Source organism: Ruditapes philippinarum, unplaced genomic scaffold (genome assembly GCF_026571515.1).
Source record: "Ruditapes philippinarum isolate M1 unplaced genomic scaffold, ASM2657151v2 ctg782_1_1_1_1, whole genome shotgun sequence".
Taxonomy (NCBI): domain Eukaryota; kingdom Metazoa; phylum Mollusca; class Bivalvia; order Venerida; family Veneridae; genus Ruditapes; species Ruditapes philippinarum.
The window spans coordinates 165,486-180,373 of NW_026859085.1; the positions used below are offsets into that span (position 1 = coordinate 165,486).

Sequence of the window (14,888 nt, forward strand, 5' to 3'; positions counted from 1 at the left end):
CTTCACTTACCTCTCGGATCGAAATGGGTCGGTCCAAAAGAAGTCGATCAGCCAATGAAATGTATAAACTGAAGTCACGTGAATTTACGTTATAAATACAGCGAAACGGTACATTTCTGCCTCTTTTCCAATAACCATAAGAGAGTACAGACGTACAACATGTCGGAACAAAAAGTCGTGAATGGTGGTGGACATCCAGAACATTACAAAGAAATACGTCATCATTATGCAGAAGAGTGTAGCCAAGATGATATCGGAACATTTTTGTTTACATCAGAATCTGTTGGCGAGGGACATCCAGGTAAATCAATTACTGAATTAGATTTATTTCCCATGCGTTCGATCGGTGTTGTCACGTGGTTTTGTTTATGTTCTAGATCTTGGAAAATAACCGATATATGAAAATAGTCGCATTACTTATACATGTATGAGCTGATGATTCTTTAATTGAGGACAGTTCTTGTTTAATTGTTTCATGACATTAGATTGTTTTCATGGATCACATGAGTTCAGATTAAATCAGATATACCAAAATTGATTTTACAGCCTTGGTAGGATAATTTAGTCGCTCTTTCTATATATACCTTTAGCTGTTTAGTGCCATTTTGTGTCTTATGTAGTGACTTATGAATGAGAGATTATTCAATTGGTTAAAATGACTTGAATAGTTGTAAAGATGTCATTTTAATATCCTGTACATCAGAGATGCAGTTGTTGTTAGCAGGATGATGCAATTACCTGAGATGATGATGATTATGAATATTGCTCATTGTTACCATTTATCATTATGCTTGTCAACTGTGTAGGGCAGGTTGGCTTACTGTCGTCCTTGTTAGTGACAAGACATGTACAGTCTGCTGACATAGAAGTGAGCAATGTTTGCATTCAGGAGGATATTTCTATGCCCTCAACTGCATGTTGTACTGGCAAAGAGCCTTTTTGAGACCTTTAAATGCAGCTGGGAACATAGAACTATCTGTTGCATCATAAATAGGAGTGTTGCATCATAAACAGCTTATTCTGATTCATAGAAAATCAAAGCACAGAAGATGCTGAATTTGTTAGGGTCTCAGAATGTCAGAAAGGTGAAGGTTGTGAGATTATAAACCAATTTGTTTTTGTAAAGTGCCACCAATGCTTTCCAGTGTTTTAACTGTAGTAAATTGGCTATAAGACTAATTGCAACACTGATAGTCAATTCAATGTTTATTTGACTTAAAAAAAAAGAAAAAAAATGAGTTGCCTCAACTGGGATTTGAACTCCAGACCTCTCGATTCATAAGCGAGCGTGCAAACCCCTCGGCCACGGTGAAGTTATGTTATCGGCCTGAAGAAAACCATATTATTCTAAATTAGGGCTTGTAACTCTTATTATTTCGACGCTTAACCTGTTGTTAACACAGATGTAAATAATCATGGAGCTTGCTGTAAGCATGTATATCTATTAAGAATGAAACAATATTCGAAATCCTCGACCATTCGGGAACTACTTTGCTTGAAAATTAATGCGTCTGTCATTTGACAATCTTTACGCATTGATCTCCCCTGAATTTTTCGACGTTAGTGTACATATAAAGGGAAGTAACCGCTTCAAAAAAGTGGAATACTTTAGGCATTTGCAATTAACAGCATTAGACTCTGAAATTTCGCTACCATTATTTGTTTGGCCTGACGACCCAAACAAATAAAAACTAACCTACTTAATAAAGTGTCATAGTCTGAAAATAAAGAAACAAAAACAAAAAACACTTGTTTAAAACAACAATACATGCAATGACATAATGTATTTCATGATTACTTGATTAGTGGAATGCTATCAAGCTCTTCGTGAAAATATATATATATATTTAATACTGCAATACCTTTCATTTAGTAGTGTCTATTGGGGAATAGAACCCTTTCATTTTACATATTCAAACTACATTTCTATAAGGTTGCTTCACTGTGAAATATCCTGGTGCAGTTTTTTAATCATATAAACATTTAAATTTAATTTAACTTAAATCTCTTATTATCTTTGCATGTGTTTTCTATATTTTGATATATATTTATATGTTCAATGACTTTTATACAAGATATTGTTTTTAATTTGTAGACAAGATTTGTGATCAGGTCAGTGATGCTATCCTTGATGCTCATTTGAGACAGGACCCGGAGGCCAAAGTTGCTTGTGAAACTGTCTCAAAGACTGGTATGATCCTGTGCTGTGGAGAAATCACCTCAAAGGCCAAGGTTGACTACCAGAGTATTATCAGAAATACAATCAAACAGATCGGATATGATGATTCCAGCAAAGGTATGTTTGTTTGTAGGGGTTTTTCAACTGTAGATAAGTTTTAAAATCCATGCGGGAAAGATCGTGTTTACTGTTAATTTGAATAATATACAATGTATTGTAGTTGAGTAACTGTATTGTTGATTTTATTTAACTTCAATAAGTTACCTACTGCTAGCATGTTCAAACTCTTAATAGAACAATTTTTCAACCTTTAGGTTTTGATTACAAGACCTGTAATGTGTTGATTGCCCTAGAAGAACAAAGTCCAGATATTGCCCAAGGTGTGCATGTTGACAGAGATGAAGATGACATTGGTGCAGGCGATCAGGTAAAATTAATATTTACACAACCTTGTTATCATACTGTCTAAAAGATTTGTTTCCAGGTCTTTGAAGGATGTTCATTACTTTTACAAGAAGAAATTGTGCTTGATCTCCCAATTTGCACTTGCGTGTCTGACTATATGCATGAGGGTACCTTAATTGGCATACAAGCCATTTGGTGTTGTTCTCAATAATACAGAGGTTTGGAAACAGTTTGATGGTTATTATGGGATCAGTGACTAAAAAAAAATTAAAAATTTTGTATCAGTGAGTCTGTACAGATGCAGTAATCCATAGTACAAGTTTGATGGAAGTTATAAATTATAGTTATATAATATAGTTATATTATATAGTTATATTTATAAATTTGTTATTTAACTGTTTATATTTATAGATTATTTATTTGATGTAGGGTTTGATGTTTGGATATGCTACTGATGAAACTGAAGAGTGTATGCCATTGACAGTTGTCCTTTCTCATCAACTCAATGCAAAGATTGCTCAGTTACGCAGATCTGGGGAATTTCCTTGGGCTAGACCAGACACCAAAACACAGGTATAGTTGCAGTGTTTGAAATGAAAATGTTTTCTTTGTTCACAGCTACACTTGTTGAATGCCATCTTTTAATTAGTATAACTTAACTTTATATTATAAACATTTTGTCTAAATGCTGTGTGTTCCAGCTGCCCGTCATTGGATTGAACATGTGAGAAAGCTTTCTAGCTAGCTTAAGGAACGTCTGTGGTTCTACCTAGGTGCCCATGTACAGGGGGGCACCTCGGTTCTTCCTCCAACCAGTAAAGCTCGAAAGTCACCAAATGAGCTTTACTGTGTTGGTGCGATGTAAACCCCACCCAAAAATAAATAAACATTTTGATTATAAGACTGACAAAAAGACCGAAATAAATGCAATCTAGCAAATGGCATTGTATAATAATTCAATATTAAAGAAGGCTATGAGCTATGCGATGATTGATATATGAAATGAAATGACCTATGCCCGCCTAGATTGGAAAGTTATTTTGTCAGTCTTAATAGTTTTGACCTTAGATGTAACAGAAAAAACATTTCTTGTTCTCCAGGTTACAATTGAATACAAATATGACGAAGGTGCATGTGTTCCTCTCCGTGTTCACACAGTTGTCATCTCGCTCCAACACAGTGAAGATATTACCATGGACAAACTTAGAAAAGAAGTCATGGAAAAAGTCGTTAAAGTTGTGATCCCTCAGAAATACCTGGATGATAGAACAATATATCACATACAGCCATCAGGATTATTTATCATAGGCGGTCCACAGGTAATTGTTGTCTTATATCGTATGGTATTCATAGCTTAGTATTTCCGTTATATCGTACATTCTTTCCTTCCATAGGTATATTTTTGCAAAATTCATAGACTGCATGTTGATTGATCTTTTGGTTTTATTATGTTGGCATATATTTCATTAACATTTGTATTTTTATTTTTTGTTAATTGATAATTTATGCAGAAAAATATTTATGGAAGGATTGATAATGTAGTTTGAAAGTTTGTGTACTATCTCTCTAAAGTAACAACAACCTAGCTAGATCCAGTGATTGGAACCCCCTTTAACTAGAATCATGCAGTTGGTTAGAGGTGACCTGTTATCAGAGATAGTGAGAACTTTGTACAAATTTGTTCAAGGTCGTAAGCAACTTAAATATATAAACAAGACTAAAGTAAATAAACAGGAGTTATAATGGGAAAACCAAATGATGCAAGTTGAACTTGAGACGTACATGGTGTGGTCAACCAAATAGGTTGTTAATGAACTTGAATCAGTGATTTTTTCCCCCAATGTGTGGCTTTCAGAACCAGAAAATATATAGCATGATAAATCACAAAAGGGAAAATCTGAAATCAAATTCCAACAACTGAGAATGGATTTTACCCACACATTTTATAGAATTTTCAATTTTATTTCAACTGAATATGCATGATACATTCAGAGGCCATCTTTGGTGACAGCTTTCAGTCTGTTAAATTTTTTCAACTGACTGCTGTTGGTCATAGTTCTGGCAACTTATGTGCAAAGGGCATTTCAGGGAACAAACATATAGCATTTTTAGGGGAAAATTTATCTATTTTGGGCTAGGGGAAATAGCCTTTATTTGGCTGTAAAAAAAGGGGGGAAATCACTGTGCATTATCTGAGTACCCTTTTATTTCCTGATATTTTGTGTTGAAATTTGATAATAAAAAAGAACCTTTCATTTTAACAAAAATAAGTTGGACTTGTGCTTCATATTAAATCAGTTTTTGATGCCCTTGAGAACATTATTTACAAATGTAAGGGTCATGATATAGGGTTATTATATATCCTTGAGATAATGTAAACCACTCTAGTTCTTATTTGAAATAGGTTAATATTTTACATGCCCTATTTGTGTGGAATCCAAGCAAACATCTTAGATAGCAGAGTATCTATTTGATGTCAAAGTCTGATTTGAGGATGTGCAACTAGTCAACACCAGGTCAAAATTTAGACTAGGTGTTATCTTTTTGGTTTCAGACTGGTTCGGACTAGTTTACACAGAAAACTTGGTTAAAGGCATATTTGTTCACCCTTGTGTAATTTATGTAAACACCATTTTAGGCGTTAGTTTCATAAGTTTTAAAATGCTATTTGTTTAGGTCATGTTGAATCCGGTAAGTTTGACAGAGTTGAGTTTATTAGGGACAACTTGGCAGAGGCATAGCCAGATGAAGGCTCTGGAAGTTTGAGCCTTCGTTTGCTGTGCATATTTTAGGGGAAACTTAACATTTATTGATAGAAGTTTGAAGAACAAGACTTGCATAAAAAAAATTTAGACTATATTTCTTGTTACTGTACGTTGAATTTGCTTCAAAACAGATTGATCCCTTTGGAAAGAATAATTTTCTCTAAATAAATTGCACAACAGTTCTGGCTACGCTCCTGCTAGGGTGAATGTAGCTCTAGGTCCACAGTTTGCATATACTTAACTCTATTGATGATGGTACAAGTGTTAAGCGATGTAAATTATTTTATTTATCATTTTGTATAAGAATATACATATTTCTTAAACTTCCTTTTTCTCTAAATCTACCATTGAAGCAGGTTGAATATCTTCTTGTGTAATTTGTTATAGAAAATTAAATAAACTAGTGTCAAAATTGTCATATTTGTGTAGCTACTTGGCTTATATAGTTATGCAATTTTTACGATTTACATTATACAGTTATCTGATAGCTGTTACATTTAAATGTGTAATGAACCATCGGATAGAGTTGATATTTTGCAGACTGGGACTAGATTTTTGTTGTGCACCAAATCTTTTCATCTTTGTACTTCAAGCATGTAAAGTTTTTTAAAAAGCAGTTGATTCCCTTGATGAAGTTTCCATGGTAACAATTTGAATATGATTACTGAAGCATGTGACTAAACGATCACACAAATCCGTCTTCGTTTTCCTCCTTTGAAATATGTCAATCATTTAATGTTTTAATTGGGAGACAAACTTAGTACCGGTAACATCTATAATCAGGAGTGGGTAGTGGGCATTAAGACTAATCAATTGCTCAAAAAGTCGGACAAAATAAGATAGACTGGTTGAAAGACTTACTTGTATGCAGTAAGAATAACTTAATCAAACATGATGGTGTTGTGACACAGTCCTCTTTAAGAGTTGAAGAGAAAATGTGTACAAATAGTTTTTTTCAAGTTTTTAATTCTAGTGAGTGACACTTGCTGTTTTAAACACTTGAATTTTTTCATAAATTTTGGCGTGTATTCAAAGAAGATTACTTGGAGGTTATATGCAGCTTTAATATTGGAATGACACTAAAGTGCCACATTGTAGGTTTCTTGATCACCGCAATATGAACACATCTACAGATGTCTCTAAATTCAGAATTTCACCATTTTCATACCATTTGCCCCTCACTGCTGTGGGTTCAAATCCTGACAGGTACTTTGGATTCTTTCATGTGAGGAAGCTATCTCATGTGCCCGTTTGTGCCTGAAATAATGCAAGGAAGGGTATCTGAGGTCTTCCTCCACCAGTAAAGCTGCAACGTTGCCATATGACCTATATACTGTGTCTGTGTGACGTAAAACCCAGTCAAACAAATCAAACCATTTACATCTATTAACGTTGAGTTCTGCTACAGCCAGGGCTATAGACAATTGCTTGCACTTGCCACTGCAGTCCTTGAACAGGCTAGGTCATACCAAGCCTGCAGCATTTATTTTGCTGCTTTGGGCATTCTTTAAGGTTTTTCTTTTTCTCTAATTTAATGGATAATTACAATATCTATTGCTTCTTAATTTTATAAAGAAACAGTTCTGAGAAGTAAAGATGAAGAGTTTTGACTCAATTTTATTTATTATTTGAGTATACTACTCTCTACAGGTGTTATATGCTTTTGTAACTTGGTACATTAACAATTTTGCTTTGTAGTAGTTACTAACCTGTTATTTTGGGAATTTATCTAGGTAAAGCACTTAACCTAGTTTTCAGTTTTGTTGACATTATTTGACAAGTGGTTTTACTGATAATGGTTAAGTCATCTGAATATTTCCTCATATCTCGAGATAAAACTGTTTTCATTAAGATGACTTGTTCGTATTTCTAAAATTAAAATTTCGGTCATCATCTGTAGGTGATAAGCTATGTTTAATGTATCACTTTTTGCGCATTACAAATAGGCAGACTGGAACGAGTTTAAATTTCTGACTTTTATCATATAAAGTATTAACATAAACAAGGTACATTTATTTATAATTCTATCTATAGAAAAGATAGGTCATATAGTAGTTGCATTATCAGGTGGAGTGACGGCATTACTTCACCAACGTATAAATGAAAATTGGGGGACAAAATTGACAATTTAATGCTGATTTTATTTGTAGCTATATATGTAGTTACAACCCATTTAAAACAAGCTATTGGACCAATACTGGTAATAGTATAAGCATTCAATAATTTTGGCTGCCATAAGCAATTGGGTTTGTAAGATGGTCCTTGTGTCCACAGCTTCACTTACAAATAGCTAACACCAAAAAATATGCTTAAACGTACTGAATAGGTGAATTTCAGATTTTTTAGACTTCTAAAATAGTCATATACTATCTATAAATGATGACAACCTTAAAATACCAGGATATTCAGGATTTCTCAATTTCCAACATCTACTTTTGGTAATGTAGTACATTTCAAGGAAAACCTTTTCTTTATTCATTAAGTCATTATTTAAGTTTCCACGTGGGTCTAAGTCTTTCCCTAGGCTATTTTAAAGGTTTTTTTTTGTGAAATTCACTTAAAGTTAAAACTTCTTTATGACTGTATACAAGTCAAGAGAAAGTATTAATAAAACAGCTTTTTGTTCGTTCTAAGGCTCAAATTTGTTTGCATATAATAGTAAGTTTTACAAAAAAAGTAAAATTTTGTTTTGAAGTGTGCAAGCTTTAGTTACTTGTTATCTGTTGATCAATATACTCCCTGTTTGCATGAACTGTTGTACAACTTCTAGTTAGTGAAACTCTGCTTTGAACATTTATATTGTTCCTTGAAACAATATGCATTGTAGTTATTTTGCACTTCTGTAAAATCTCTGCATTGTATATTTATTCTGTATATATAATTCTAGTGACTATATGCAAAATGCTTTTGTTGTATTGATTATGAATAATTTATCTCCTTTTAAAATTGTAAAACATTTACAAAACATTTACCTGTCTTACTCATACAGTTACAAATTATGACTAGTGTTTTGTGTTGTTATTGTTGTTTAATAATTTACAGCCATGAGCTTTTTGTGCTAATCTGTTAAATTCAGTCAAACTCGAAATATCAGTGGCAATTTATGCTAGATCCGAATGTTTCTCAAGTGGCAGCTTCCGTCCAGTATAACTTCCCTTAACTGCCAAGTTGCTAGACATGGTCTTGGGTAGCATGTAGGAAAATACTTTGAAATTGCCACTGAATGAATGGTCCATTTTGCGTAAAGAATTCGTCAGAAGAATATTTATAGGGGGATTCTTTCATCTAAGTCCTTTAAATGAATTTTCAGTAAAAAAGGAAACTATGAGTGGACATGAAGCTACTAATTAGCAAGTTTAGGCCAGCATTGCTACCATATTAACTTGACTGGTTTGTATGATTGTGCAATTTGGGGCTTTGAAGAAAAAAAGAGTCGTCTTGTTTGGTCTGGTCAAAAAGTATTGCAAATGTATATTCCTGTAGAATCCATGTTCATTACAGGTGTTCTTGTAATCTATTTTCAGTGAAACCTTTGATATGTAAAAGTATTGCAAATGCATTCTTGCAGAATCTATGTTCATTACATGTGTTACTATAATATATTTTCTTTGATGTAAAAATATCTTTATTTTTAACCAATGTGAATATTTGTTTCAGGGTGATGCTGGTTTGACTGGTAGAAAAATTATTGTAGATACATATGGTGGATGGGGTGCTCATGGTGGCGGTGCTTTCTCGGGTAAAGATTTCTCCAAGGTAGACAGATCGGCTGCATACGCTGCAAGATGGGTGGCAAAATCTCTAGTCAAAGCTGGTCTGTGTAGACGTGTTCTTGTTCAGGTAAATCGGTCAACTTTTGTGCAGAATCTAATTGATTTTGGCAGTTTTGATTTTGGCAGTTTTATCTATTACTTATAAATTTTCAATGTGAATTTTTTTTGAGAAAATTTGGAGGAACAAATGGGAAATATTTGATAGTGTTAAAATGCACATCCTTTCTTGGTCTCAGTTAATAAGGTGGAGTTACATAAATTTTTGTAAGATTGTGATTTTGTGGAGAAAAACTGACTTTGATGGCAAACATCTAAGATTGTTTTAAAGCAAGGCCATAGTGTTGGCAATCAATGTGTGTCAGTGTGTGCATAGTCTTTGAGGTCTGTCTGAACTTGAAAAATAATCAAGGGCGTAGCGCCCATTACGCACAATACGCAATTGCGTATAAAAGAATCCGAAGGTAAAAAATTAAAGTTGAGAAATTCTAAGTTTTAATGATTTTGTCGCTATAGATCTAGATCTCCATTTCTGTTTACAAAATATTTCGTTGGGTCATACTGTTTACTAGTGTAAACTATGATTGCGTCACTCTATCGTTTGACCTTTCTATTTATTATCGTAATAAATGTGCAATAGGAATTTAAGTTTCTCGTTAACTCGAAAGCTCAGCATTAATTTATAAACTAGGCTCATTGGTCAAATTCTCAGAAAATAAAGTTTTTTAAGATTTTTCTTAAAGATTTTGACCAATCCTTTCTCAATCGTTTCCTTTGGAAAGCTCTATTTTAAAACGATTTTAAATCTTTCAAGTTCAAGATCAAGATTTTAAAAATCATCAATTGGGGGCAAAATTTAATTTTTGGTATGTTGTTAGTTGTCAAAATGAAAAGAAACATCCGTCAAATTCCAGGACAAACGACGCTGTTTATGTTCCTAAAACAGGACCCCATTCATGTCGATAATGAATCTGACCAGGCAGAAACAAAACGGAATTCACAAAGACCTTGCATATGACCCTCCTGTGATCAGCAAATCAGACACCAACCTCCTCCTTTTTGTCTCCCCCTGCTTCTTCTCCCCTCGAGAACTGCTAGAAGCACCCTGGGAGCACAATTCCTGTATATCGAAAGTATTGATATCAGAAGCCGACTAAGAATGCCAGATACTAAAAAAAATGTCCTCACCGAACGGTTCGAGCCACATACAGGTTGGGTTGCACCTCTCAGAGAACTCGAAAAAAGACAACAAGTAGGCGAGTGCCAGACTTTGTGTTTGAACAATAGACGCACCCATCTACTAAAGGTACATCCCTTTATTTGATGGGGTATTTTGTGCTCCATGTTTTGCCTTAAATGCTGCTGAAAATGTTCTTGTTGCTCGTCCGTTGATTGACTGGAGCAACGCAATAAAAGTCGTTGATGGGCACACACACTCAAAAAACACATAAATTTCATCACAAGAGCCGACCACTTGTACGCATCTGGAAGGAAGAGCAGAATGTGGTCGAGTTCGGACCAACGGCCTATCGGCAGACAGTACAAAAGAACAGGGAGGCGTTAGCAGCCATCATTGAGGCCATAATTCTTTGTGGGTAACAGAATATACCTATCTAGGCTATGAGTAAATCCGTAACTTTCTCATCACCGCCTGTGGAGACATATATGGAGTGATCATTAGACCATTTAATATCTCGTTGTATCTGGCAATTTCCCTACTTTCTTACGATGAAATAGAAGTGTTCTCAGAGTATAAAATTTCTTGTGCATTTGGAAATAATACATACACTTGGATAAATAAGACTGAAGGCTTAAGAAAAAGGCCGTTCAAACCAAACTTATTTGATGAGAATGCGTTTTACAATTAAACGGGCATTCATACATAAACCAATTTCATGATCTGCATCCTTAATCAAACTTCACATGGAAAATTGTTTATGTATGTTTATATGCACGTGTAAAATAAGAAAACTACAAGGCGTACACTGCCTTTTTTTCTTCACAATTCTGTTCGAATTTATAATAAAATAAGTTAAAAAGTAAAACGAGCAGCTATATGTTTATCAATTTATGGGGGAAAATGACTTGAAAATGCTTCATGCTTTAGGTGCAAAAGGTGCTTCAAGACATGCCAGAGCCCACGATTTAACATCTGTTTTTTTCAAAATTTTCCGGGGGAGACCCCCCGTACCCCCACCAGCGGGAGGGGGACACCCCCTCCCGCACGCTCCCCCTCTCGGCACTTCGTGCCTCGCTTTGCGTATCATTTTTCGGGCCCTAGCTACGCCCCTGATAATAGTTATGTTCAATGTGTCCACATGACTAGTTGGATGTAAATTGTTAGATGTTAACCATGGTTTGAATAAAAATTCTGGTCTTTTTGTCATTTTCAGCTATCCTATGCTATTGGCGTTGCTCAGCCATTGTCCATCACAGTACTTAGTTACGGAACATCAAGCAAATCAGAACAGGAATTGTTACAAATTGTCCGCAACAACTTTGATCTTAGACCTGGTAGAATTGTCAAGTAAGTATTTATTTCCAATTCTGATAAATATTATTTGCCTTTGTTAGTTTTATGAAGAACAGAAATAAACAATTAATTTAATATTTGAATAGTCAGTATACCACTCATTGACAAACTTTGACTGTGTTACAAACTCAAAAAGAATCGACAGTCACCCATGTGGTTGAGTGTTTGATAAATACTCTGTACCAGTCTATATTTTGGTAGAGGCATGGCGTTGTGATGATATCCATGCACATAGTGTCTAATAAAGACAGTTACATTTCTTTTTATGAAATCGTAATTTTATTTGCCAATTTAGAATTCTTTGAAAGTGAATAAAATTGAAACTGAGATCTTGGTTGTCCAGTTTGATATTTATATGCATTATTAGGTGTCCAACATTTTAATTTATTCTCAAATATGAGCTAAACTGTACATGCAAGAACATTGTGAATTTCAGAGAAATTCAAAGTAAACTTAAATTTATTTTACAGAGACCTAAATTTGAAAAATCCAATTTACCAGAAAACTGCATGTTATGGACATTTTGGAAGACCAGAATTCACATGGGAGCAAGGAAAGCCTTTGAAGTTCTAAAATTATCACTCACACACTATCTGACATTATAAATATCATTCAGTCACTTTCAGCAGGTGCTTTATTTAATTTTTTAGTGTAATTTGACTGAATTTAACATTATATTAAAAAAAGAGGGTATATAAACTACTTTGGTTATATATGTAGATATATATAATAATAGAACTGCACTGAACTATGTTTAGATATTATATCTTGCAGTGTTTCTTACTTACAATTGTTATATGCATAACATATGCAGCCCGTCGATCCCCCAGGGCCCCAATATTTGTGTGACCCTGGGGTGCCTCGTACTGGCTTTGGAGAGAAGATCTACAGACCACAGTAGTTAGAGGGATAGACTGACATCAGATATGATACCAGAGTCATTTAAACATTTGATAGTGACCCGTGTTTTTCAAACACAAGTTGTTAAATTGTTTAGCAGATTCACGAATTCAGCTCTTGAATCTTGATTAACACAGGTTATCATCTTGTATTTTTCGAGACTTTTGTTGAATTGGTGCTTGGTTAACAAATTAACAAAGTATATATAGAAAATTCTGTGAAAAATTTATCTTAGAATGAATATCGTATCTGCCCTCAGTCTGCGTGGCCCTTTAGCTAGTGCAAATGTGTAATTGTTTAAAACACACACACATTTGTCTTGTGTTTATAGAAATTAATTGGAAAAGAGCACTCTTTATAAACACTCGGGTCTGTGCTCCATTTGTGCTCAATTTAACATCCTTTGTTTTGTATTTTCTGTAACCTTGCTCTTGTTTTTCTTTTTTTTTCTTTAACACTTCTTTAAACATGGTTCTATGTATATATTTATATATTACTTGCAATTTTTATGTAATTTGATGTATTTTATGATGTACACTATGCCGATACATATTTTTGTCACTGTTAAAATAAAAAATCAATTGTTTAACATTTGTCTTGTAAACAAAACTGTTGAAACAAACACTTCTAAAGTGGCAGATATTTCATTTCCATAATATTATGTGCAAAGTTTCACTAGTAAATATACCATATGTGAAAGCTTGTTTTTATAATTTTATGTTTTTTAAAAATAAAAAAATGTGCTTTTTTAAAAATCATGACTGTGTCTCACTTTGCAATGCTGTTGTGTGAAAATTTTTATTTTTTGGAGTAAACGATTGTACTTGAATGTATGTATACTATTGTTGTAGCAACAGTAGTTGTTGTTTTTATGAAGATTGCCAATTTTTTTCGCAATTTTTCATCTGATTTCCATATCATATTGTTTCTTTTTATGTCTGTGTAAGAATGAATAAGAGAGGTCCACCTGTACCAGATGTTTTCTATACTTTGACAAGTGTTCGAAATTTTACATTTAGATAATGGTAATTTTTTCTCGACAATATTTCTTACATTCCTTTATCCTTTTATAACAGCTGCTGTGTCAATATATGCATACTTGCCTGTAATTTTGGAGGGTAAAATAGAAATAATGGAGAGCAGAAAAAAAAATGTATATTTTTGTATTGTAATTTGTACAAGTTTTTGATGGAAGCAAATGTTGTGATAAGATACCAGGTAGACACTTGCGTTTATTTCAGTTTGATACTATTTATAGCCTTACATGATGTACAAATCAGTTGTAATACGTAGCACAGCTGGGGCTAAGAAAGTAAGACTGCCTCGACTTGAAAATGCAAGTGGCGATAATTATTCGCCTGTACAAAACTTTAGTCAGTTTTACTTCTATTCAGGGTCAAAGGTCAAGTCAAATCTCTTGAATATATTCATAATTTATAATCAAAATTTGACTTCAAATTTGTCTATCCAGCCATGGTTTTAATGGTGTCATTTAAAGTGACCTCCCTTGTTTGTTTGAATATAAATTATTGTGATGAATTATGTATTGGTTGATATGTTTTATTTTTGTTGTATCAAAATGTTATAGAAATCCCTGTTCCATTTTGTATGTGGGATCAAAAAATCAATGATGAAATAAAATATAAATTGAAAATTGTTTTTATGGTTATTTTATTTTGTATTCAAGAAAAAAGCTGTTATGGGAAGAAAATAGTTTAAACTTGACATGAACCAATGTCCCAAGCTTGATTTTATATACTTGAAAGTACACGTTAGTTTAATTGGTCTCTTAAAGGGGCTCTAAAAAGTGATTGCGGACAAATTGGCAACATCACTGTCGTGGACCACTATACTTTCATCTTTAGGTATGTGAATAACGGAGCAAAGTTTCTACCCCACTTGTATGGTAGATATATTGAATCAAATAAGTTGATATTACTTAATTTACATTGAACCATATTAACTAACATCTTGAAAGATCTTTTGTCCCTCTCCACTGTGGGTTTAAACTTTATGAAGGGGAGCTATCCGCTAGATAATGTAAGGTTGGTGGTACAACTCGTGTTCCTGCTTGTGCCTGAAATAATGCAAAAAGAGGCACCCAAGGTCTTCCTGAACTAGTAAAGCTAGAAAATCAACATGTGACCTTCACAGTGCCAGTGAGATTTTAATGCAACAGAACAAAGTCCATAGAAATAAACTGCTTTGATCTTCAGACTTATATAAAGATACCTTGTCATGAAGCTATATTAGTCTTTACAAATGATATTCATCTCGGCCGTCTCCTTCAGTTAAGATATTTTATCAACCTCGGCACTCCAAGGACAACTGTGGTT

At 33.8% G+C, this 14,888-nt stretch overlaps 1 protein-coding gene across 1 annotated transcript; it reads left to right on the forward strand.

The window, feature by feature from the left end:
- The first annotated feature begins 110 nt into the window (after window positions 1-110).
- On the forward strand, window positions 111-14,209 carry LOC132755138 (S-adenosylmethionine synthase-like). The gene is made up of 8 exons (XM_060745943.1): window positions 111-301; window positions 2,096-2,296; window positions 2,494-2,606; window positions 3,014-3,157; window positions 3,685-3,903; window positions 9,007-9,189; window positions 11,513-11,646; window positions 12,123-14,209. Exons 1-8 carry the CDS (start codon window positions 160-162, stop codon window positions 12,223-12,225), a joined length of 1,239 nt encoding a protein of 412 aa, XP_060601926.1. The 5' UTR covers window positions 111-159; the 3' UTR covers window positions 12,226-14,209.
- Window positions 14,210-14,888: the final 679 nt, after the last annotated feature.

Bases quoted from the DNA above. Each gene is read 5' to 3' on its own strand.
- LOC132755138 (XM_060745943.1), top strand. From the start codon at position 160: ATGTCGGAACAAAAAGTCGTGAATGGTGGTGGACATCCAGAACATTAC. The intron at 2,297-2,493 runs GTATGTTTGTTT...TTCAACCTTTAG, and splicing joins ATATGATGATTCCAGCAAAG to GTTTTGATTACAAGACCTGT. The intron at 11,647-12,122 runs GTAAGTATTTAT...TTTATTTTACAG, and splicing joins AGACCTGGTAGAATTGTCAA to AGACCTAAATTTGAAAAATC.